The 24,122-nt window shown below is 39.6% G+C and overlaps 2 protein-coding genes across 6 annotated transcripts; one reads left to right on the top strand and one right to left on the bottom strand.

The window, feature by feature from the left end:
* Positions 1-756: 756 nt before the first annotated feature.
* TSR3 (TSR3 ribosome maturation factor) lies at positions 757-3,893 on the bottom strand. Its single transcript, XM_071444716.1, has 4 exons — positions 3,602-3,893; positions 2,642-2,815; positions 1,241-1,304; positions 757-1,162 (listed from the first exon to the last, which is right to left on the bottom strand). Exons 1-4 carry the CDS (start codon positions 3,891-3,893, stop codon positions 1,018-1,020), a joined length of 675 nt encoding a protein of 224 aa, XP_071300817.1. The 3' UTR covers positions 757-1,017.
* An 889-nt stretch (positions 3,894-4,782) lies between these two features.
* On the top strand, positions 4,783-19,458 carry GNPTG (N-acetylglucosamine-1-phosphate transferase subunit gamma). Of its 5 annotated transcripts, none has more exons than XM_071444710.1 (14): positions 4,783-5,155; positions 5,254-5,308; positions 5,564-5,631; positions 7,709-7,763; positions 7,872-7,955; positions 9,005-9,098; positions 10,404-10,518; positions 11,094-11,176; positions 11,434-11,562; positions 12,981-13,062; positions 14,180-15,160; positions 15,266-15,876; positions 17,285-17,684; positions 18,920-19,458. In XM_071444710.1, exons 1-11 carry the CDS (start codon positions 4,783-4,785, stop codon positions 14,302-14,304), a joined length of 1,263 nt encoding a protein of 420 aa, XP_071300811.1. In that variant the 3' UTR covers positions 14,305-15,160; positions 15,266-15,876; positions 17,285-17,684; positions 18,920-19,458. The 5 variants fall into 5 exon arrangements, with proteins under 5 accessions (XP_071300811.1, XP_071300808.1, XP_071300809.1 ...); XM_071444707.1 differs by having other exon boundaries at positions 5,251-5,308; XM_071444708.1 differs by having other exon boundaries at positions 5,251-5,308; positions 14,180-15,170.
* The last annotated feature ends 4,664 nt before the right edge of the window (positions 19,459-24,122 follow it).

Raw genomic sequence — 24,122 nt, 5'->3', positions numbered from 1 at the left:
TTTGTACCACCCAAACTGCTGCTGTTACTCCCAGCTCTAGCTCCAGTAGCGCTAGTATTTAATCCCTCTAGTAGTAGAGGGACAAGAGGAGAAAGTCCTGTGATGTGGAGAACTTTGAGTTGTGAAGGTGAGTCTACAAATTGTCCTTGGTATCTCCAATTCTACTGAAGGGTCACTAAAGTTTAGGTTTCAGTTGGGTGCCTGAAACTCCAAAGAGTATTCTATTTAAATATATAGAAACCAACTGCTAACAGCTCATTTTCACTATACAAAGTGGCAGGCGTTGGGAAAAGTGACCTGAGACACTAGTGCTGGTATGAGTCTATCACAAAGCTTTAAGGGCCAGACAATGTTTATTTCTGACTTGGTACAGTGCCACTTTAAGTGATGAAAATGGACAGAGATAGCACTGATGAACCTGTGATGTGAAATTTCACAGTACAGTTCTGAGTATGAAGTGCCAAAAACACTGTTGTTGCTTAGGACAGTATCAAAATAACTAAAATGAACAATTAAAGTTCCTGAAAAGACATACTGAAATGTTAAAGGAGTTCCAAGAAGCGTTTTTTTTTCCTTTCAGGCTTAGCTCAGTTTATTCTAAACAGATGAAGTAGTTGAAATACATATGGCAGATTCAAGCCTGCAAAAAGTCAAGAGACTCCCTATGTGGTAGGTACCATGAACAGGCCAATAGCTTAGTCATGTTCTCCTACTGAAATATAGACCAGAAGTTAAGAAAGTTTACCTAATATACTATTAGTTTAATAATAGAGTTTATTATAAACCACATTCCAGACACATCGATTAGAATACTGGGTTATTTTTTAACTTGTAACTAAGCTTCAAACTCCTTACAAAATAATTTAATGTTCCATACTTACCTAAAAATTTAATAACCTAGAGCCTAAAAATACCTCATGCCTAAAAATACCTACAAACCTGCATAGAGACTGAGGTTTGCCAAGCATCAAGTTACAGGTGAACAAGACACACTCAAGTAGTCACAAAAAAATTTCTTTATACAAGATGTTGCAACTCTTTGGGATTGTTGGGGATTTTTATTTCTTCTGGATTGCTCTCATCAATGCTTTCGCTGCTTTCAGTGGCATCATCTGAATTGCTTACACTGTCCTCCTCAGAGTCTTCTTTCCTTGTTGCTAGACTGGAAACATTTTTCAAGATTATAAAAGCAAAATAACTTATAGTAAGTAAAACTATGATTTAAATTAAATTTCGTTACCCTGAGGAATTGACTGGCCTGTTGGGATTAGAAAATTCTTTTTCTAGGTCAACATCAAATGGATCTGGAAAAAGAAGATGAAAAAAGCATTTTCTAATGGTCTTCCTTCATTTTCATAGATTAATGGCAGGGAGGGGAAGGAAGAGAAAGGCTAGTTCAGATTTCTCATAAGTTTACCACAGTTGTTAGAGGAGAAACTGGGGGAGATGAGAAAATAACCCAAGTCCTGCCTGTCCAGTTTAGGCTTTTCACTCTATTCCCCCACCCCCAGCAAGGGGTCCTGTAGCTCTTGAGCTACTTATTGTATAAGTAGGTTTCTAAGGCTTTGGGTAAGAAAACACTGATTAAGTTCTAAAATGACTGTCTAGTTAGCTGATGTCCACTGAGAAGTGAATTACAGCTGTCCAGATTTAGCTCTTGCTGAGTAAGGGTAGGGCTGGGCTTACTTTGGCTGAAGTAGCTGGGAAGAACTGTCAGAAAAGTCAAACAAGTCTTGTTTCTGCAGTTCCAGAAAATACACAGGATTGTAGGTGGAAGTGTATTTTAAGTGGCATAGCCATGTTGCCTCTTAAGAGCTGTCTTCAGTTTAGTCTACCTAGTTAGGCTTCCATCAGGAGGATGGTTTAATTCAGTATCATGGCAAAGAGATCAAAGTTTAGAGCAAGTGAAGGCTATTGACCATCTTCTTGCAGTATGAGCCCCTGGCCTAATTTAAGGGCTTAATCACCATGAAAGGAAAATGTTAATTAGGATAATCCCTTTTCATATGTTCTTGATTATTTGCCTTTCTTTGTGCTGTCTTGAATGATACCAAGCACTCAGGTGAATGCAGCCTGAAATACTGGGACTGCAATAAATTACTGGAAGACTTTGTGAATAAACTACTTGTACTTATTATAAATTATTTTAATTCTCTTTATAGATCTGATTTTAAACATCTTGATTGAGAACTATATGTCTATTAAGGGTCCTTCTTAGATTTATGTGTAACTAACTTGGTGTCTGACTGTATGCGTATATTTCTCTCATAGGTTACTTCTCAATGATTAGTCTTTCTACTCATACTCTGCTTTTAACATCTGTATAGAAAACAAGGAAGCATTGTATTTTTTTTTTGCTCCTAAGTTTCCAATTTGGTTAGCTGAATAAGGGTAACTGCTTTATGGTTCAGCTGTGAATACTCTATGTATTAAATTGCTTTAGTCATTTTCACCCTATTTGATTTGAAAAAAATGGGCTAACAGGTACACTTAGCACAGTATAAAGATAGAACAACACAACAATATCAGCAAAGCACTTATCTTCCACCTTGCTAATATTTTTATGGGATTTAAGGAAAATACTGTAAAGAAAACTAGTTAGAAAAAGAGCACATGTAGTGTTTCTCTGTTTGTCTCTTACCTATTTCTTCGTCTTTTTTTTCTTGGACACAAGCTAAGAAGTCCTTCTCAATGATTAGCATGTCGTCCTGGCAATGACAGGCTGCATATTTTTCCAAGAGATTTTTGTTCAGGTCAAGAAATGCCTTACCCCATTTAAATTTCCTTAGAAGAATGGTGGCTAGATCTGGGAATCCTAAAACAGAAAATAATTTATTAGTTTTCTTCTTTACTGTGAGATTTCACTTGGCTTACATGTTTCTAGTTAAGTATGTGCATTCACATCAATACAATAGAAAGCTGTTTGCCAGTGTTTTTTTCAGTGTTCGGGGATTAAAACTTATGGGAAGACTACAAATATTTTCAAATTTCAGTTTAACTTCAAACATGGAACTGAATCCAAGAGCAGATCATAGCCTTCTGGCAAGTGCTACATAAAACTATTTTGTACAGGTAATGAATGATTCAAGCTCTATCTCCCACAGCCCTTCAGTACAAGATCAATTGTACATACAGTATTTTCAGAAGATAAGATTTGTCTGCAGTATGGTAGAGCATTTCTTTTATCAAAGTTCTGTGATGACTCTGAAAAACATCACAAGTGGGGCCAATTTATTTTGTTCTTACCCAGACCTAGCCCTATTAACAGCCAGCTGCTACTTCTCATTAAGGCAACCTTGCCTAAGCATTTGTGTTGTCTTCTTTTTTTTTAACAGCTTTTCTAACGTTATGCGCCATCCAGACAAAATGAGGATTATCAGTTTGTGTCCCATTTAGTAGCTGACATGAATACCGCACGGGTACCTCAGTGCAACTGGTAACATGCACCTGGAGGAAAGCTAGATAATCTGATCCCAAAGTCAAGAAAGTGATGACCTGTATGACAACATTACAATTTGTTTTGTTGCAGACCGTCTCTTCTGTTTTATTAAGGATGTAGCAATTGCTAGCACCATACTTCCCATCAGACAATTGAGCCTACCAACAATGCAAAACGCTGCAGCAAAAGCTTCCACACAGGACAGCTTGCATGGCCGACCGTAGTTTACAGGATTTGCAGCCACCAAGTAAGGCAGCAACCGTGGATGACTCCCCCTCATTCTTTCAAAGGGAGTTTCTTCTAATTTGGCCCATGAGCAATCTATGACTGCAATTCCACTCTGAGCAATGACACGCCTGAAAAAAAGAAATGTCACTGTATTTGAAAAATTGTTACCATTATACTGATGAAGTGAGAATCCAATTGCTGCTTTATATTGGCAACAAACTTGCATACATCCCCTGGTTTTGTTAATCAAAATCCATATGCTCTACAATAACCTCTAACAGAGACTCAATGAGAAAGAATAGTAGCATGGTTTTCCTCCAAACATACAAATGGCAATAAAAGGTTTACTCATGTGTTTCAAAATGAAATGTGAATAATTCTAGGTTTAAAAATGTGACAGAAGTGTGATTAATAGTAATGTTCACACCTTCAACTACACCGAAGTTCTGATTTATGTTCTCTGCTAGCTTCTCTCTGCTTCTAGAGACAAATCTTTTCTCTGATAAGTGTATCTTTATTAAAGTTCTACAGGCACATTTGAAGAAAATTCTCATTTTCTGCAAAAAGTTTTCGGGTTAACACATTGTGTTGTCTACCGAAGAACTTAAATATAGCATGATACAAGACACAGCAGCTACACGGCCGTGCTCTGAAGAAATTAACCTACAGGACGTGCACTTGGATTTTTCATTGGGAGCTACAGATGCTTTTCTCATCTGATAGTAGCTGTGTAAAAATATTAGGCTGATTTAATAAAACGACTCTGTTTCTCATGTTCATGCATCAGTGTAACGTAATAAGAACGTCAATTTAATTCCATAAGAGTTTCAGCCATGTATCAGTGGTTAAAATGCTCTCTTTAATACAGCATCAGTACGGTATTTGAACGAAGTGCTCTCCCTCACAGTCTGCAGCTCCCCCCCACTTCCCTCGCCGCCGGGTTTTGCCAACAGGCACCGAGGCCCCACCTGTCAGCCGGAGAGACGTACTCCGTGGCCAGCGGACTCAGGACGACGCCCGGGAATCTCTGGCGGAGGCGCAGGGTTCGCAGCAACCCCTTCCGGGCGAGTTTTCTCCCGGTGCATTTCTTGGGATCGCAGTGTCCGAGCTCCCACATGGCAAGGGGGCAGGGGAACTTGGCCTCCCGGGCGCCCCCATCCGCGGCCCTCTCGCCGTCCAGGCAAGCTGAAAACAGCAGGTGTACATCAATGTCCAACGGTGACGCGGGACAGCTCGGCAGGACCCGCCTGCCCTTGCCCGTGTCGCCTCACGCACCTGTCAGCGCGGCCTCCGCTTCCGCCGCGAAAGTCTCGAGGCCGCGAGTCCCGCGCCGGCCCCCGCGCCGGCCCCCGCGCCGGCCCCCGCGCCGGCCGCGCTCCATGGCCGCGCTCGGCAGAGACACCATCCCGCGGCGTTACGCACTTCCGCTTCCCGCGAAGCAGGCGATGGCGGCTCGGGTGCTGCTCGCAGCGCTGAGCGCGGCGCTGGGTGGGTGCGGGGGCCGCGGCCCGGGCGGACGCGCCGGTCGCGCCGGTCGCGCCGGTCGCTTGGCCCATCCGCCGCTCCCAACTGCTCTCTCCTAGCAGGTCTCTTCGCCTCGGCGGCAAAAATGAAGATCGTGGAGGAGCCGACTACGTTCGGGTACGTGGCCGCCTGCTCGCCGGGTCGTCCCGTGATCCACCTGCACTCGACGGGTTCGGGTCTGTTTGCTGTCGTACCCGCTCTAGCCCGTTTCTGCCAACGGGGATGGGGCGCCGGGCCGGGCCGCTCCCGCAGGCCCCGCTGTTGGCCCGCGGGCAGCGGCCGTCGGTGTTGAGACACACAGGTAGGGGAGGATGTATGGACGCCCAGATGCATAACTCAGCCTTAAACGTTTAACTTTCCTTCTTTTGAAAGGTTGAATAACCCATTCTTGCCTCAAACAAATAGGCTGCAGCCAAAGATGTCCCCGTCTGCAGTATCAGGTATATGCAACCGTAACTTTTTGGGTTTTTGTACCGTTTTCATCATTTAGCAACAGTTGTTTGCAGTGCAAGTAGTCTCTTCCGACTTTATGCATAGAAAACCGAATTTCGCTTGTAGTTTTTTAAGCATCATGGAAAATAAGCACGGGCAAATATATTTCATTGTGCTCCTGAAGGATTAAAACCTATATTAACTTCACTGGTGGTTCCAGGTCCCGGTGCTATTTTTGTGATGGGACTATGCATACATTTTATTCTGTATTTTTCTAGCCTGTAACAGATCCTTTTGACCCACAGTAAACTCTTTTTCTTGACACAATCCTCACCGTCATTGAGATTATCATATAAAAGTCATCCCATGGTCTGGTAGTACTTACTATCCAAAAATAGTTTTAAAAGGAAGTCCAAAGAGTAGTCTTGGAACCAGTCAGAAGGGCTCAGTTTCACATGCAGCCTCAGTGATGCAACATAAATGCACCCCTTAAGCAAAATGAACTGGGATGTACAAAATTCTAGACCATCTCTAGAGGAGAGCAGATAAACACTGAAGGCAAAGCAAAAGGGAGTAACTCTTGTCTCCCTGATAACCTTAGGCAGAAACTTAAACCTTGTTGAGATTCAAGAAAAGCATTTTGGTATGACGACACTGAATGTGATTATGCTTAATGTTTCCTGTCACATTTTATGAACTCAAATGTATAATTCTGCATGTACTGCATGTGAAATGTGATATAGTTAGAAATGTGATTAGTAATAGAATGCTGAATGGGAAGATGCCAAAAGTAGTAGGAGAAAAGGACAGCACACCAGAAATCCTTCTTGCTTTGTTGTGGGATCTGTCATGTAGCCAAAAATTGGGAATGTACATGGAACATGAACCTAAGGGCATGGAACCCTGTCTTGCACAATTATTTGTTTAGCATGGAAACCATCCTTTTCTTTTCTTCTACAAAACAGTTGGGGTAATAGTTCTGGTAGTTTCTCTTCTACAGCATCTGCCCTGGAAAGGGAGACATGAGTTTAATGCATTCCTTACGGACACATTCACATCTGCTGTTCTTCATTTGTGGGGAGAGCATGCTAATCACTGAGGCACAGATTTCATGTAGTAGAGGAACAAACCCTTTGGCCAAGCCCATCTCTAGAATGAAATGCAAGATCATGCAGTCAGAAGAATACTTGGGAAAGAGCACCTGCTTGTATCCCAGTATCCCTGTATCCCAGTGGTTAAAGCATTCTGGAGGGCGTGTTTCTGGTAGTCTGACCTTTGTTTGTAGGATTGATTGTCTAGATACTTGGAAAAAGTACCCACGCAATCCTGACAGTGGGGAATTAGCATCCAGGATGGGGTTTTACTTTATTTGCTTTGTAATCTCTTTTCTTCTTTCCTCATTAATATTTAGTAATTCCAAGGTAAATTTCCATATACGAGAGAGACTGAAGTACTTCTCTAGCGTGTAGTTCAGAACTTTTCTCCCTCTTTTTAATGACAAGTTTCCAGTCTTGGATTTCCTTGGCAACAAGCCTTGTAGTCAATACAAAAAGAATAGAATTGCATCTGCTGACCTGTCTGACGGCAGTTTTATCTTGCTGAATGTTACCTGGATCAGACCATGAAGGCAAATGGAAAAAAAAATACAGTTTGAGAATCTCAGTGAAACTTAAATATGCACCACTGTCAACATTTTGAACAAATGAGCTTTGCTAGTATAAACTTCCAGAGTTTGAGTTTCAGTGATTTCAGTGTTAGATTTTGGCAAGATCTGCACTGATGATTCCTTTTATGGACCTCACCTCCAAATGTTTTATTTTTACACCAGTTTCTCATTTTTGTTGTCAAATTAGGCTTATCTATTTCACTGGGTAGTGAGAATGAAAAGCATTAAAGAACGTGATGCAATCCGGTATTGTGCTAGTGAGAACTTACAGTAATTTATATGAAGGATAAAAATTTCCTTATGTACAGCAGAAAATTAAATTTGTCATGTACTCCTCACAATTTTGTCACCACAGTAGCTTGCTTAAATTTAACCAAAACATTCTTTTTCCTTTATGTCATCTCTTGTGATGTTTTTAGGCCCTGCACATCTCTTTAGGCTTGCTGGCAAGTGTTTCAGTTTTGTGGAATCCACGTGAGTAATGGATTTGGATATTTGTTTATATACTTACTAGTAATAAACTAGTTTTTTATTCCAATCTGAAACATTTCTTATTTTCTCTTTCTTTTCTCTCCTTTTAAGGTACAAGTATGAGTTTTGTCCTTTCCATAATGTCACTCAGCATGAGCAAACTTTTCGATGGAATGCCTATAGTGGGATTTTAGGGTGAGGCACTTAGACCTTTTACGTTTTAGCTATGTTGTCAGCAGGCCACTTCATAGATTGTAAAAATGAGGCTGTTTTAAAACTAAGATTCTTCCATTGGTCAGTTTAGATCATGGTAGTTCCCAAGGTGTTATACTTAAAAATACCCTGTCTTGAAAAATTCAGTTTTTTTTTTTTTTTTGGTTGATAAATACTAACCTCCTATTTTAGCTGGAGACTGATTAATAACCCCTGCCAACTGCAAGTGTGATATGTTCATGTGAGAAATTCAATAATGTCTAACTACAGCTTATATTAACACAGATTTCATGGCCATTAACTATTTGCAGTTTGGGTTAAATACAAATATTATAAAATGAAAAAGAGTGCTTTATGCCTAATGGTAGTTGAACAATATAAAAAGCTATAAAACGCTCAATGTAGAACCAAAAAAAAGTATCCCAAAGTATTTAAAAATACCCTGGATCATAATACCACCAAATCATAATACCTAAAATAAATCTAAGTATAAACCAGACCATTGCTTTTCTAGATATTTTGTATATAGATATCTCTTTTTCTCCTATGTGCAAAACAGTAAGCGGGTATGTGAGAAAACTGTACATCACCATGCTGAGGGTATCATTTGCTTTAGGACTAGTAGAAGTAGACTAGTTTTTGTAGGTGCTCTCACCAGCACTAAAAATCCTGCAATCAAACTGAGTTGCACAGGGTACTTAGCCTCATGGACTTTGTTGTGGGATTGATATATAAACTTTATTTTACTAGACTTAAACACAGATTTCTAACGGCAAATGGTTTCCAAACTGAAATTTGATCCAAAACTTTGCTCTCAAAAAGTGCTTTTGATGTGTGCTATATAGCAACATGGATAACAAACTACACTGCTTCCAAGGTGTTGGCTGTAGGAAGTGGAAATCCTGAGACAACAGAAATTAAGTATATACACTTAAATTGAACATGGTATAAGGGTATTCTTGGTTTTCTTCCTGAGGGTTCATCTTTTTCTGTCCAGTAACTTAAAACAAAATAGTGTCCTCTTTTTTCAGAATCTGGCACGAATGGGAAATTGACAATAACACATTTGTTGGAATGTGGATGAGGGAAGGAGACTCCTGTGAAACTAAGAGCAGACAGACAAAGGTAAAATAACTTAAACTATGCTAATTCAGACAGCATGACTCTACAAACACTTGTGACTCTACAAACTGAAACATTCCTACCCTGAGGAAGTCATCATTTAAGCTGTGATAGAAAACATAAAGATGAATTCCTTCAGGGACTGTGTGAATGACTGGAGGAGGAAAGCTAGAATCAGGATAAAATTTTGAGGATATTTACTTATGTATTCTCATTGGTTACTTACAGCTCATTTTTTCCTTGATAGAGTGGTATAATTATTACTATAGAAATACAGTACAGTGCTTTGTAATGTGTGTCAGGCAAAATAAAGGAAAAGAGCTCTTTGCAGAATTGAAGATGCCAGTCTATTAAAAACATCCAGGAAAAAGGAGGGAAAAGAATTCAGCAGTTAACAATAGCATGCTGAGAAGCTAAGTATGGTGTTAGAACAAGCACTAGGGATATTTCAAGAAAGACTTTGAGGTGATGGAGCATGTCCAGAGAAGGGCACTGGAGCTGTGGAAGGGTCTGGAGCACAAGTCTGATGAGTAGCACCTTTCAACCAGCATTCCCAGGTCTTTTTCCACCAGGCAGCTTTCCAGCTATTCTTGCCCAAGCCTGGAGCAGCGCACGGGGTTGTTATGATCGAAGTGCATTACCCAGTACTTCACCTTGTTGAATCTCTTGCAATTAGCTGCCAACTTGGCTGCCATATCCTGGCCATGGTGAAAATGTTATACTCTAATGGAGGTGCCTGCTTAACATCTTTATGTCCCAGAGAAGCTGCAGAAAGAATTCATATTCTTGTATAACCTTTGATATTGTGATTGAATTTTTCACTGGCATTTCATTTTGAAGACAAAAAATATTGGTGCTGCAAATCTAAAGATGAAAACAATTCTCTGCAGTCTGGATATGTCTTATATTCTTAAATTAGCACACTGGTCAGAAATGAAATTTAAGAAGATTGTGCTTATGTTAGATGAGATTCTTAAGGTTTCCTATTCACTGTCCTTTTTACTCTCCTTCTTGTTGAAAATATAGTACTTATTAGTCCAAGGAACAATGGTTGGTGGGGAGAATCATTTCCCATTAGAGAAAACAATTTTCACATTTGATAAAATAAATGGATTATGTGCTTGCTATGATGCTGTTTCTTTTTTTTTTTTTCTTTTTTTCTTTTTGATTTAAAAAGGCGCTGGAAGCTTTGACATGACAGTATGTACAGAAATGCATCTACTAGCATTGGAACACAGCAAATAGATGATCAGTGATGGTGTTTCATGTAGATATTTTTTGCTCATCTTTGTTTTTTCTGATGTTTAGGTTCATCTTGTTTGTGGAAAGAGCAATAAATTGGCTTATGTGTCTGAGCCAAGTACTTGTGTTTACTCTCTGACATTTGAGACTCCTCTCGTGTGCCATCCCCACTCACTTTTAGGTAAGATTAAAAAAAAAAAAAAATACTTTGTGGAACAGCTAGCATATACACTATCCTCAGAGTGTCCATTTTTAGGTTGAGTTAGTACCTTAATATAAATTAGTATTAGATGTTAACATATAATATGAAGTGGTTTTTAAAATGCCAGTCATTATAACACCTAGGTATTTCTCAACTAATTTTTTTATTTGGGATTAAATTTTTTTTTTTTGTCAATGCTAGCATAGACCCAGTGAACGGTTTTTTTTTTTCCTTTTCTTGGACTGTAGGAATAAGCCCTGTAGTATCTGCCCATTTACTTACATTACAAAAAAGCTCCATTAGAATTACGTTGAACACAGGAATATGAGGCCTTAGATCTGGAAATAAGAAAAATTTCTGGTCATTCTCCAGAAACTTTAAATGTGTGAAGTGCAATTTAAGCGTAAGCCCAGCTTTTGAAAGCAGTGGAGACTGTGTACTGTAAAGAAACATTGAGTTCTTAAAACAAATATTCTTGCGTGATACTAGAGGAGGAATTAACTAATGCAGGATAGTGCTCCTGGTTTTTATATGGTTTGACTTCCATTTTTCAGTTTATCCAACTCTGACTGAAGCACTGCAGAGGAAGTGGGATGAAGCAGAGCAGCTTCTGTACGATGAACTAATAACCGACCAGGTTTATTAATTCTTCCAACTCTATGTGGTAAAAAAAAAAAATATTACTGTCAAATAGCCAAACCTGGCTTCTGTAGTTTCTCCTTTTAGAGCAGATGCATTTATTCTGCAGTTGGCAAATAGTAATTTTCGTGTTTCTGTAACTGCTGTATGAAACGGTAATGAAGCTTGAGGACTTGGAATGGCCAGTGCAAATTGCAAGCGGAGATGAGAGTTGAATAGATTGATCTATCACCTTTTGGAAACTTTCTTTTCTAGGGTTACAAAAAAATTCTGAAAGAGATTTTTGAGGAAGCAGGACTTCTAAAAGCAACAGAAGAAAATGAAGTTGAAAAACAGAGTAAGAAAATATCTCTGGAATTTGAAACAGTGGAAAAGTGCAGTAAGGTATAGAGCATAATATTTACAATGTGGAATTGCCACCTTTTCACTGTATGACAGTATCAGTGGGAGAGCATTATGTAAATGCCCTTGGTGTTCAGCTGAATCTCTTAATGGAGTTATCTTTTCTGGTTTCAATATGTAACAGCCTGCATGTAGTGTGATTTGGTATCTTTATTATAGCCCCTAAGTCAAAAACAAACCAGCAAAAATGAATGCCCAGTAAGAAGATAGGGGTTATGAAGGAATTGGTGTATGCGCTTGGGTTATAAACACCCCGTAGGTACTCTTTCTGGGAAATATCAGTCTGGAGAAAGGAAGAAATTACTAGTGAAGATAAATGTGTAACCAACCTCGACAATGTCGACACTTTTAATTCTCTCTGTGGATAATTATCTGATAATTACCCAGACTTCTGTAAGAATGCATTGGCTGTTGCACAAGCAAAAGGCCAGAATGGCTGTATTTATTTCTGAATGACTCTTGCGTACGTGAACAGTTCTTCTGCAACAGATTTGGAATGGGGAAAATAGAGGCCGAAGGCGTGCTCAGCTTAAACGAGCACAACCTGACCATCAGATAAAGAGCATGGATGGGAATTCATTTATTACAATACAGAGAAGCAGTTGCTGTTTTCTTTTTATTTGAAAAAGGTACCAAAGACAAAACACCACGTAGCAATTAATGAATATAACCAAATAAAACCATGGTTAAGCTGAATATACTTCAATGTAAAGATCGCCGTTTTGATCTCATAGGAGCTGGAACAGTCACATGATTATTTTTCACTCATTATCAATACAGTATTTAATAGTTTCTATTTCTTTTTCTGGCTTCATCATAGCTTAATTGACATAAATTGGCTGGTTTGGTAAACACAGAATCTTAAATACTTATTCTTTTGCTCTGTCTTTATTCACGTAAACACCAAAACACAGCAAAAAATAGGGGCTTCTCTGAGATTTCAGGGACATGCTTTGAATCTCAAAAGAACTAAGCAATGCCTGCTGTAAGGTAACAGAAACTGCTGAGAGCAAGAACATGAAGTTACTAGGCCAAGAGTTGAAGAATTTACAAATTTCCAGACGGCAGAATTACAACAATTATAAAATAAGGGTAGTCCTGAGGCAAACTTAAGATTTGTTCTGTGATAAAATGCTAGTTACAAGACAGATTTGAAATAGTTACAGAAAGCATTTCTAATTTTTACTCTTGGCCTCTAAAAAAGCTGGCTCCTCTTTTGGCAACACAGACATGTATCTTTTTCTAAAATTTGCTTTATGTTCCTGGAACAAGCATTTTAAGTTCTTCAAAGCCAAGAGGTGTAACAACTGTGCACGGAGGCATTTTTTTCTTAAAAGCTCCCAATCTAGGTATGTATTTGAAAAGTGGGAGGGCTATTTTTAATATATTTTCTTTCTTAGGAATACAAGCAACTTTCTGAAGAAATAGAAAAACTTAGAGTTTTATTAGGTCAGCATGGTATTGCATACCAAGGAAATGTTGGTGAGTTTTTGGTATCATTCTTTTTCATTGTTGTCTGCTCAGAATGTGAATACCCCAATGCTGTTTTCACTTACAATAACAGTTAAATAATCTGGCATCTCTGGAGGTAAAATTCAGTAGACAGAGTTTTTAATAAGTACTTAGATTTTGATTCCTGTCCACAAGGACTTATTTTGTCCTTAAAAAATCTGTTGATGACTTGAAATTCTAGCTTTATAGAAAAATTTTGACTGCTGTTGTAATTGAAGTTTGTCTCCAGTCCTTAAGGTGCCAGTTCAAAAGGAAACCAATACTACATCATTAATAGAAGAAATGTGTCTGTTAAGTAACTCCACTTCTGTATTTTAACCACAAGGCCTGATTTCTTTCATAACACTTGAAGTTTTCTCTGTATCTTTTTGGATTGTTTTTTTCCCTTTTTGAAGTTGCCTGTTTCTTTCTTCCCTCTCTTTGATTTTTGTTAGGTAAGTACCATACCACATGCAGTTTTTAGTAGAAAAGACTGCTGCTGGCTGTGAAGGGGCACGACTTATCTGGATTAATTCCAGATAAGTTGTTTTTTGATTTTTTTTTTTTTTTGGAGAGGTTTGTAATTGGGTTTTCTGTTTGTTTGCTTGTTTGTTTTTCCTCATTCCTGCCGGACCATCATGCCCTTTATTACATGAACTATTTGTCAAAGGAGAATTTAATGTCTAGGAATACATGTATATACATAAATACATATATCTTTTTCTTTTACAGTTGCATGTTCAGAATTGGCACTTCAACAAAACAAAGAACCTTTGAGCTAATTAAATTAGCTTAAAATTAGTGACAAAATATTTTTTTCTTTTTTGGTTTGAGAAACTTTTCTGGGAAAAAACTTATATAAAAATTTTGTAGAACATGTTATCTGCATGTTTAAACTATTAGCAATGTAATTTGCACAGTATTTCTGCCTATTTGGTCGTATTGCAGTAGTTCTTTTAATTATTGCAGATTAGCACTCTAAAATCAAAAGTCGAATTCAGTTCACTGTAGATGACTTCAAAATTATTTAGTGAATTCTGTGACAAAAAAGTTTTGGTGTTTAAAAGCCAAAATAACTGATGTCATATTAAAAACCTAAATTTTACAGCTGGAAATTCCAGTGTTGAGTATGTAAGTCACCAACTGGCAACTGCAGTGGCATCAGTTCTTAATGGGTCAAAGGATGATGAGCACCTGCATGGCGATACAGGAATTTGGAATTACACTCTGTGAAGAAACTTGGATGGTACATAATGTAAATTAAACTGAACATGTATTATGCCACAAAGATGATTTGCCTTCTTGTGAGTATTCTTGACTTTGTTTCAATTTGTGCCCTAAAGCAAACACAGTGTAGTAGAGTGAGGGCACACCCTTATGAGAATAGTTAGCTAGTTTCTGACAACATTTGTAACACTTCTTTGGTACAACCAGTATTTGGCCCAAACCTAAAGATTCTCTGTGCCTAGTTCCGGCTTTTGCTATTTTTATTGACCAAGTGTGGTAGAAGATGGAGTGAATATAAACCAGCTCAAGACCAGCGCTGCAATGCGTTTTAAGAAAGGTAGTAAATACAGTATTAAGAACATGCTATTTCATCTATATGCTAAAAAGATTTCTGGACACACTTTAGCGGAAAAGGAAACTTTTTCTGCCAGCAGTGCAGACCACACCACTGCACCGATTCGTGTTCAAAGGTCGATGTCGTCTTGGGCTGTCAGGTTAAATGGAAGTTGGTCAGAATCTGACAGAAAGGTGCAATGAAATCACTGAGTTGTTACAAAAACATAGTTGTGGGTGAGGTAATACCTGGCAATTCTCTGTACATAATACGGAATAAAATGGACTCCTCCAACACAAACTGTGGAAGTATCGCTGTTGCCATCGGTGAACGCCGAGTACGCCATCTGCGGTCACTATGCCGCCTCCTGTGGTGCGGTTCGGCACCCCCCGGCCCAGGGTCCTGTCGGCCTTGCCCTCCCGGCGGCAGCTGCGTTGAGCCGCGGCCCAACCCACTGAGCCCTCGCGCTTCCGCTTCCGCTCCCGCTCACGTAAAGCGGGGGATGATCCGGGCGCTGCGTCGCTGGCAGTGAGGAGCGGTGAGGAGCGGGGCGGACCGGGGCTGCTGACGGTGAGGACGGGGGCCGGGACGCATCGTGAGCCCTTCGCGACGCTCACGTGTATGTCGTTGCAGGGTGCGGCGAGCCCCCCTGTCTGCCTGGGCCTCGGCGGGGGCTGGCACGACGGCGGAACCCGGAGGGTGCGGCGGGCGCGGATCCGGAGGGCGGGGGGCCCATTCCCTTCTCCGGCAGCTAGGCCAGTCCACGGTTTTGGAGCGTTAGTCGGTCGATGGGGAACGACCACGAGAGGCCGTCGGTGAAGGTGCTGCCTCTTAGTGTGCTAAGCGCAGAGCTGTTGCTATGGTGCGTGTTCCGAGAGAACGGGGAGACCGACGAGCGACTAGAGGCGGTTCTCTTCGGCCAGATCGTGGACTCAGATACGGCCCAGGAAAGCAGTGTTCCTCTTCAGCTGCTGAAAGAGAACTGAGGACGGGAGTGCGGCTGCCGTGAGGGAGCTGACAAAAGTTTGCTGGCATTCACCTGTTTAAAAGCTGTACTGGCGCTGTAATGAAAAAGACATGTTTTTCTAGTTTTTCGGCAGTCTTATCTTGCAAGTTTGATTTCTTCATGCTGTTTTTTGTGCCGATCTTGCCGTAGTAATTTACACTGGTAGGAAAAGGTGTAGTTTCTGGATTGCACAGGTAGGGACGAACAGGATGTATTGCAAATCAAGTTGAACTTGAAGGTAAGTTTTATGCAACCCATCATTTTTCTATGGATCATTTTTCTTAGCAGATTGTTGTATTAAAAAGTACCTAATGTCATTGTGAAATTGCTGCTTAAGGTGACTTTCATTTCACATTTTGATGGTTACAGAATATGTTCTGTTTATATTGAAGACAGCTGTAAATGAATGATTAATTACCATGCAATTATGTTCTGAATTTTTGTATGTAATTCTCCTCGTTAATGTAGAAATTGCCCACAAGGGTGCATTCTTTCTGGACTAGAACTTTCTAGGCTTGGTTGATTTACACGGTCAATACTGGCAGGAGAGTATTTTGCCCAAAATTGAAATGTTTGGCTTGCGTTATATTGGGGATGTCTCATTGAACAATACAGTACTAGGCTTTTTGTGTGGGTTCATAGATATTCAAACTTGCACTCTCGGGAAACTTTTCCTGGAGAGGAGAAATGTGAAATACTAACATGACTTTGTTCCCTTCAAAATTAGAGGCTTTTTAAAGTTCTCAAATGTAAAAATGGAAAATCAGGTTTGTATTATGAAAATGCCTAATTAAAACCCCAACACCAACAAAGATGATAGTAACTATTAAGATAGGCTGAAGCAATGGAGAAATTGGGGGTAGCATCACATTTGTGTAATACCACTGATTAGTCTGAACAACATGCACTACTGTGGCTTTTGATTTTGCTGTAGAGTCCCTTAACCACATGATGCCACATTTGATTTGGTACTGTCACAAGGTTTAATCTTGGTATTCAGCTTTTACTACAGTGGAATGTTGCAAGTGAGATGCATGGAGGCATCCTGGTGAATGAGTGAAAGAATAATCTACTTTTGGTTTTTTAGCTTGTTTGTTTGTTTGTTTTTTTAGTATATTGAAGCTCAGGTGTAATGCCTGTTGCTTCTGATTAGCTTTCTTGCACCATATTCTATGGAAACGGAATTGTTTAAGAAATACAGAGCTGCCTCTCTGTGTTTGTTTTTACCACTCGTTCTGTGCCTTCTTTGGGGGTGAGGAAAAAAGGCTGAGGGGGGAGGGAGTGGAGACTCAGGGGCTCTGATGTCATTTGGGGCACCCCAGCGTCCCTAGGAGAGAGAGCCACGCTGCAGTGGAAGAGCAGGTGAGTGGCGAATGAGAAAGGGTCATGCCGAGTTGCCCTCGGTTCCCTGGTTGGGAAAGTCCTTAAAGTAGACAAGCTGAACCATTTCTGAGAATTTCAAGCCTCCTGTTCTTATGATTCTTGGTACAGTATTTAAATAGTTACTGTCAAGTTGAGATGGTGGATCAAGTGGATTTGCTAGAGTGGCAGAAATAGTTTTTTGCCTGGAAGCATGTTGGGATAAACAACCCTCCCTAATGCCGGAATGAATTAGTTTTCCGTCTTTTCCCTTTTTTTCTTTCTAGATTGCGGAGTGTCGGGGAGAACAGTTGGCATAAAGAAATTAAAGGCACGAAGGAAGTTCCATCTTCCCGAGGGAATGCTTTAGGCACCACGTGCAGCTTCTGAGCCACACCGATAATCCCAGCTCCCACCAAAACCTTCCGAAGTTGGAAGGGACAGGGAAGAAGATTCCAGGAGCGGTGGGGAGTACTTTCTCCTGAGTCTGGAAGGCATTGAGGTCAGAACAAGTTCCATGTACTCCTCTCTCCTGTTGCCAGCCCAGGACCAAGTCAGTGTTCCCTGAATGGCCACAGTTCCCTGCATGTGGACGGAGGAGATCTGTATTGGAGAGTGGGAGAAAGGTCCCTGCTTGTTGCTGTGTCCTTGGTGGGCAGAGAACTCTGATCTTGGCCAGATGGGTTGGTGAGTATTGAATCAATCCTGCCTCCTTTTGACTGAGTTGTTTTAATGAATCATCAGCAGGGACTGTTTTTAGCTGGCTTTAGTTCAGTTTCTTTTTCACAGATTCCTTGTTGTTTTGATCCTGAAATTGCCAAACCCTTAAGTTTGCTAAATTAAGCCTGAAAAGGTTCAACAAATCAGTCCTGAGAGAATTAGGGATTGGATGGCTGGGATCTTACGTCCCATTGAAGCCACATTGGGTTCACCCCCTGATTTTGGTGCCAAGGGAAAGTCCAAGTTAACACAGATCAAAATAAGAAACAGTTCCCTCATCAAAGTCAGCTTTCCAAACCTCTGTTCAGGATCCAAAAGAAGTGGGAATGCCCTTGGCAAAAAAGGTGCTTTTGAGACAAAGCAAGCTTAAAATGCCTGTAAGCAGGAAATCCAGGAGAAATGGCTGCTGGCATCCTGGGCTTGGCAGGCAGGTTTTGTACTCGATTGCAAAGCAGTTTTCCTCCCTCTGCATGGGCTGGCACCTGCATCCCACTGGAAAGGGGAGAGAAATAATTCCCCTCCTTCCCTGGCCCAGCCCTGGAGTGGGAGCAGCTTGCCCTTATCCTGGAGTTCTCCTGCTCCTGCCCAGCATCCCTCTGGTACTCTCATGTGCTTCCCAAGCTCCCAGCACTGATGGATCTAAACATGGAGAACAATCCCTGTTCCTTCTCTTCTCCATCCTTGATGTTCCTGGGCCCTGCATCTCCCTGGCTTTTCACTGTCTGACTCCTCATCTCCATCCCACCTTCTCCTGGTCACATCTGAGCCTGAGATGTGTTTAGCAGCAAATCCATTCCTTTAAAGGAAGCCCAGTGCAAAGAGCTTCCAGCTGCAGGTAAATCTTCCTGCATTTCATTTTTCTCTGTCCAGTTTTGGAGGGTTTCTCTCCGTGCTTTCCCGTGACCCAGATGTGTCCCTTCCTTTGTCCAGATCCAGTGCCAAAGGATTGAACAACTGATGAGTGGGGTCTGGGATGAGACTGGTTCTGCTAAAACTAGGGAAAGAATGCTAGAAGAAAAATGAGCTTCCTTTGAATGTCTGGAATAAAAACACTGGGAAAGGGCACTTTTTAATTCGATTTGGTGCCACCTCCCCTTTTTTTATGGCTAAAACTCCATGGTGAGCAATGCAAGCCAAAAGATGAAATGCAGGAGTCCTTGATTCTGCAGTGAGCCTAACTTCCCTTTTCTCCTCTCTTTCAGGACAGGGAGAACCACTGAACTTGTCCTGGCCTTGCCAAGAGCTTTGATGTTTGAGCTGCCAAGCCCAAACTGGTCCTGAGGATGGAGGACTTAAGAAATTACTCAATCCAACTAAATGCTTTAAAAAGGGAGATGGTTTGGTTATAAAAATATTTCTGCCTGAGACTGGGAAGAGTTAAACACCCCAGTTCTGCACAACAGCACAAGGATTTTTTAATTTTTTGCCTTTTTTTCCCTTCCTTTGAATGGGTTTGTTTGTTTCCCCTTGGAGACTGCACACACAACAGGCAGATTTTTCAATTAATCCTTTTTTTCCCCACTTTTAGTCTTCAATGGAGCCCAGGTGCCAATTGTTTGCTGCTTGGTTTCTGCCTTCCCTTTCCTGCCTACAGCTTAACCCCTTCCTCTCCTTCCTGCTTTTTGGCCATCACTGGTCATGCAGTTGATGCTGATGCAGATGGCTGATAAATAATTATCAAACAGCTTGGGAATGGTCTGTATCAGGTATCAGTGACATTAAAATATGGACCATCAACCAATGAATTTAGCAAGAGTTGGATAGTAACTAATCATCTTTCCTTTGAAGCCCTCTTCATGGCATATTTACGTATAAAGGGAAAGCATTTGGTTTTTATTTTAAAAGATACTACAAATCACCAACAGCCAGCTTAAGTGAGCATGGAAGACTGACAAAGACATTGTAATGTTTTTTCTTTTAAATCCCTCACAATCCCATCACGTAGTGGGGAGGCAGCTCAGTGAGTTTCAGCCCACAGCTGCCATCCTGTGCTTGTGGAGAGCAACCTCTCCAGCTGTCCCAGCCTCAGGAAAGCACAGAAGAGGGCTTTACACAGATCAGGGATCAAGCTAGGCCCAGGTTGGGCTCAGCTCAGTCTGCATGGCACTGTTAGAAGCCTTAAACCCTTTTTCTATCGGATTGATTGTGGTTGCGGTGCTGCCACTGTGTTGCTGTCAATGTGCTCCCCTGCAGCCTAGCCTGACATGGTGAGCAGGGGCTTGGGGTTCTGCCTCATCTGTTAAACATCAAACCAGAAGATAAAACAACAGATAAAACCCCTGCCCTGCCCTGTGCCTCACTCTGCACCACTGCTATGAGAGGAGGGTGAAAGACCCAGTCAGTTTTAGCTCTGTAAAGAAGCTGCAAAGCAGTGATGAGTGCCTGAATCACATCCCCTGCAGCCATTGGGGAGTGAGGGCAGGGAAAAGGGCAGAGAAAGGGAAATAAAAAAACAACAGAGCCACCAAGACTGGAGGATGTGAGGATGAATCCAAAACTAGGCTCTCCAAGAGCTGAAATAACACATTTCTTAAAATAAGAGACGTCCAAACGGGAATGAGGGACTTGCCCTCTTTCCAGATTTTCCCAGCACCATAACCCATTAAAAAAAAAGCCATCTGTGGAAATGGGATGCTCCTTTAAGCCTTGCAGAGACTTTCTCCAGCACCACAAAGCACCCTTCCTGTTGCTCTTCCTTTAGCACTCAGGGCTGAGCCATGGAGACCTGCTTCTTTAGTGTGTGTGTGTGTGTGTGTGTGTGTGTATGTCAGGGTTTTTTTTAGAAAGAAGAAAAAAAATCGATATCATATTTTAAAAAGAACCCCCAGAGCTTTGGCGAAAGTGGGCATAAATGTCAAACAAAACACAAAGAAAGACTGAGCTACTAAGGGTTCATACTTAGAGCAGCAGTGGTGGGGTAGGAGGGAAGAAATATAGCAGACAAATTTAACACCATTTAGGAGGGTTTATACACAATGTTTTCATTGCAAGCAGTATTTAGAAGTGACAATTTAGTGATTTATCATATCCCAGCACACTCCTTCCCTGTCAAAGTGATAGGCAGAACCAGCAGAGCAGCTCTGAACACACTGTTCACTACAAGGCACCACCAACAAACCCAGAACAGCTCCACCCTTGGCCAACCCTGTCCCCTTGGGCCTTCTGAGAAGCTGGGATTTAGGAGAAGGCCTTGCAGGGGAACAGTGTTTCAAATGTTAAAGGATTTAAAAACATACAAGGCTATGAAAGCCGTTGGGACCTGAAAGAATTGAAGGAGAAGGTGTCTTAGCAGAGCATCTTTAGCCAGTGCAGCCAGATAACCCTCAGATATCATTACTGGAGCATCTGGGAGTGAAGCCCAGCAGGAGATGCTGCAACATGAACTCCTGCCCCACACGAGAGGTTCCCAGAGACCAAAACCTCCACTCCATGCAGAGCAGACAGGATCTGACCACAACACCTGCCTTGGGCCAAACCTGCTCTTCATTTCTCATGAGCCACAGAGAAACGTGGTGTATTTATGATCACTTCTCTCACCAGACCTGGTTGCAATCAGCACTGGATCCCAAAACTGAAGGAGAAGCCTTGAGTAGACAATTCCTCCTTCAAGGCTCAGCTGCAGTACCAGGCTCAAGACCTGGCATGCGCATGCATTTGGCAGGGAGTAGCAAATCAAGTGAAAGAAACTTCTGCATGGAGGGGATGGGAGGCTGAGTGATTGACAGAGAGCCAGGGTGGGGGTTTGGGGATGATCTCATCCCGGGAGAGGGATAACACAGGTAGAAGGAGGGGGATACAGTTTGGGATAAACCATTTGGGAAAAATATGGGGATACAAAACAAAATTACTTCAAAGTATTACAAAGTATAAAAATGCACTACAGCAGGTTTGGGCAGCACCAAATAAAATGTAATAAAGTGCTTTAAAAATAGAAAAAGAAAAAAAAAATTAAAACAACAAAATTAATTTAAAATAAATGAAAAACAAAATAAAAACTGTAAAGTGCTGTAAAGTGCCGTAAAAATTCCATAAAAGGCACTGCCGTAATGCAAGACCCTCAAACACCACCACAATCACCAGCTTGAGTTGGTCTGGGCAACACCAAATAAAATTAAAAGCTTTAAAAATAATAAAATAAAAAAAAAAATTTAAAAAATAAAAGCTTTAAAAATAGAAAAATTAAAAATAAAACATTAAAAAAATAAAATAAAAGCTTTAAAAATAGAAAAATAAAAAAATAAATAAAATTTAAAAAATTAAAAGCTTTAAAAATAGAAAAATTAAATAAAAAATTTAAAAATAAAATAAAAAGCTTTAAAAATAATTTAAAAAAATTAAATTAAAAAAATAAAATAAAAGCTTTAAAAATAGAAAAATCAAAACTAAACCAAAATAAAAAATAAAATAAAAGCTTTAAAAATAGAAAAATTAAAAATTAAATAAGAAATAAAATTTAAAAATAAAATAGAAGCTTTAAAAATAGAAAAATTAAAAATAAAACATTTAAAAAAATAAAATAAAAGCTTTAAAAATAGAAAAATTAAAAAATAAAATTTAAAAATTAAAAGCTTTAAAAATAGAAAAATTAAAAATAAAAATTAAATAAAAAATTAAAAGATAAAATAAAAACCTTTAAAAATAATTTTTAAAAAAATAAATTTAAAAAAATAGCTTTAAAAATAGAAAAATCAAAAGTAAACCAAAATAAAAAATAAAATAAAAGCTTTAAAAATAGAAAAATTAAATAAGAAATAAAATAAAAAAAAAATAAAAAGCTTTAAAAATGGAAAAATTAAAAACAAAAATTAAATAAAAATAAAATTGAAAAATAAAATATAAAGCTTTAAAAATAGAAAAATTAAAAATAAAAATAAATAAAAAATCAAATTAGAAAAATAAAATAAAAAGCTGTAAAAATGAAACAATTAAAAACTTTAAATAAATTAAAAAAATAAAAAGCGTTAAAAATAAAAAAATTAAAAATAAAAACAAAAAATTAAATTAGAAAAATAAATTGCTTTAAAAATAGAAAAATTAAAAATAAAAACTAAATAAAAAATCAAATTAGAAAAATAAAAAGCTGTAAAAATAAACCAATTAAAAATTTAAAATAAATAAAAAATAAAATTAAAAAAAATAAAAAGCTTTAAAAATAGAAAAATAAAAAATAAATTTAGAAAAATAAAATGCTTTAAAAATAGAAAAATTTAAAATTAAATAAAAAAATCGAATTAGAAAAATAAAATAAAAAGATGAAAAAATAAAACAAAAATTTGAAATAAATAAAAAATAAAATTAGAAAAATAAAATAAAATGCTTTAAAAATAGAAAAATTAAAAATAAAACTTAAGTAAAAAATAAAATTTAAAAAATTAAAAGCTTTAAAAATAGAAAAATTAAAAATAAAATTTGAATAAAAATAAAATAAAAGTTTTAAAAATAGAAAAATTAAAAGTAAAGATTAAATAAAAAATAAAATTAAAAAATTAAAATTAATTAAAAATAAATGAAAAACAAAATAAAAACCGTAAAAGTTCCATAAAGGGCAGTGCTGTAAAGCACGACTGTCGTAAAAGGTGCCGTAAAACTGCCGTAAAGCGCGACTGTCGTAACAGGTACCGTAACGCGCGAGTGTCGTAAAAGATGCCGTAAAGCGCGACTGTCGTAAAACTGCCGTAAAGCGCGACTGTCGCAAAACGGCCGTAAAGCGCGACTGTCGTAAAAGGTGCCGTAAAGTGCGACTGTCGCAAAAGGTGCCGTAAAGCGCGACTGTCGTAAAAGGTGCCGTAAAGCGCGACTGTCGCAAAAGGTGCCGTAAAGCGCGACTGTCGTAAAAGGTGCCGTAAAGCGCGACTGTCGTAAAAGGCGCCGTGAAGCGAGACTGTCGTAAAAGGTGCCGTAAAGCGCGACTGTCGTAAAAGGTGCCGTAAAGCGAGACTGTCGCAAAAGGTGCCGTAAAGCGAGACTGTCGTAAAAGGTGCCGTAAAGCGAGACTGTCGCAAAAGGTGCCGTAAAGCGCGACTGTCGTAAAAGGTGCCGTAAAGCGAGACTGTCGTAAAAGGTGCCGTAAAGCGCGACTGTCGTAAAAGGTGCCGTAAAGCGAGACTGTCGTAAAAGGTGCCGTAAAGCGAGACTGTCGCAAAAGGTGCCGTAAAGCGCGACTGTCGTAAAAGGTGCCGTAAAGCGAGACTGTCGTAAAAGGTGCCGTAAAGCGAGACTGTCGCAAAAGGTGCCGTAAAGCGCGACTGTCGTAAAAGGTGCCGTAAAGCGCGACTGTCGCAAAAGGTGCCGTAAAGCGAGACTGTCGTAAAAGGTGCCGTAAAGCGAGACTGTCGTAAAAGGTGCCGTAAAGCGCGACTGTCGTAAAAGGTGCCGTAAAGCGAGACTGTCGTAAAAGGTGCCGTA

This window comes from Agelaius tricolor, unplaced genomic scaffold (genome assembly GCF_023055355.1).
Source record: "Agelaius tricolor isolate 1412-34295 unplaced genomic scaffold, bAgeTri1.0.p SCAF_19, whole genome shotgun sequence".
In the NCBI taxonomy this organism is placed as follows: domain Eukaryota; kingdom Metazoa; phylum Chordata; class Aves; order Passeriformes; family Icteridae; genus Agelaius; species Agelaius tricolor.
This window is presented reverse-complemented; position numbering and strand designations above follow the sequence as displayed.

What these genes read in the sequence shown, in the direction of transcription:
- TSR3 (XM_071444716.1), bottom strand. Translation starts at nt 3,893, where the DNA reads ATGCAAGTTTGTTGCCAATATAAAGCAGCAATTGGATTCTCACTTCAT. An exon ending in AAAAAAAGACGAAGAAATAG is followed by an intron (nt 1,305 to 2,641) that starts GTAAGAGACAAA and finishes TTCTTTTTCCAG; the next exon opens with ATCCATTTGATGTTGACCTA. An exon ending in AGGCCAGTCAATTCCTCAGG is followed by an intron (nt 1,163 to 1,240) that starts GTAACGAAATTT and finishes AAATGTTTCCAG; the next exon opens with TCTAGCAACAAGGAAAGAAG.
- GNPTG (XM_071444707.1), top strand. Translation starts at nt 4,783, where the DNA reads ATGGCAAGGGGGCAGGGGAACTTGGCCTCCCGGGCGCCCCCATCCGCG. An exon ending in CTAAGAGCAGACAGACAAAG is followed by an intron (nt 9,099 to 10,403) that starts GTAAAATAACTT and finishes TCTGATGTTTAG; the next exon opens with GTTCATCTTGTTTGTGGAAA. An exon ending in CAGTGGAAAAGTGCAGTAAG is followed by an intron (nt 11,563 to 12,980) that starts GTATAGAGCATA and finishes TTTCTTTCTTAG; the next exon opens with GAATACAAGCAACTTTCTGA.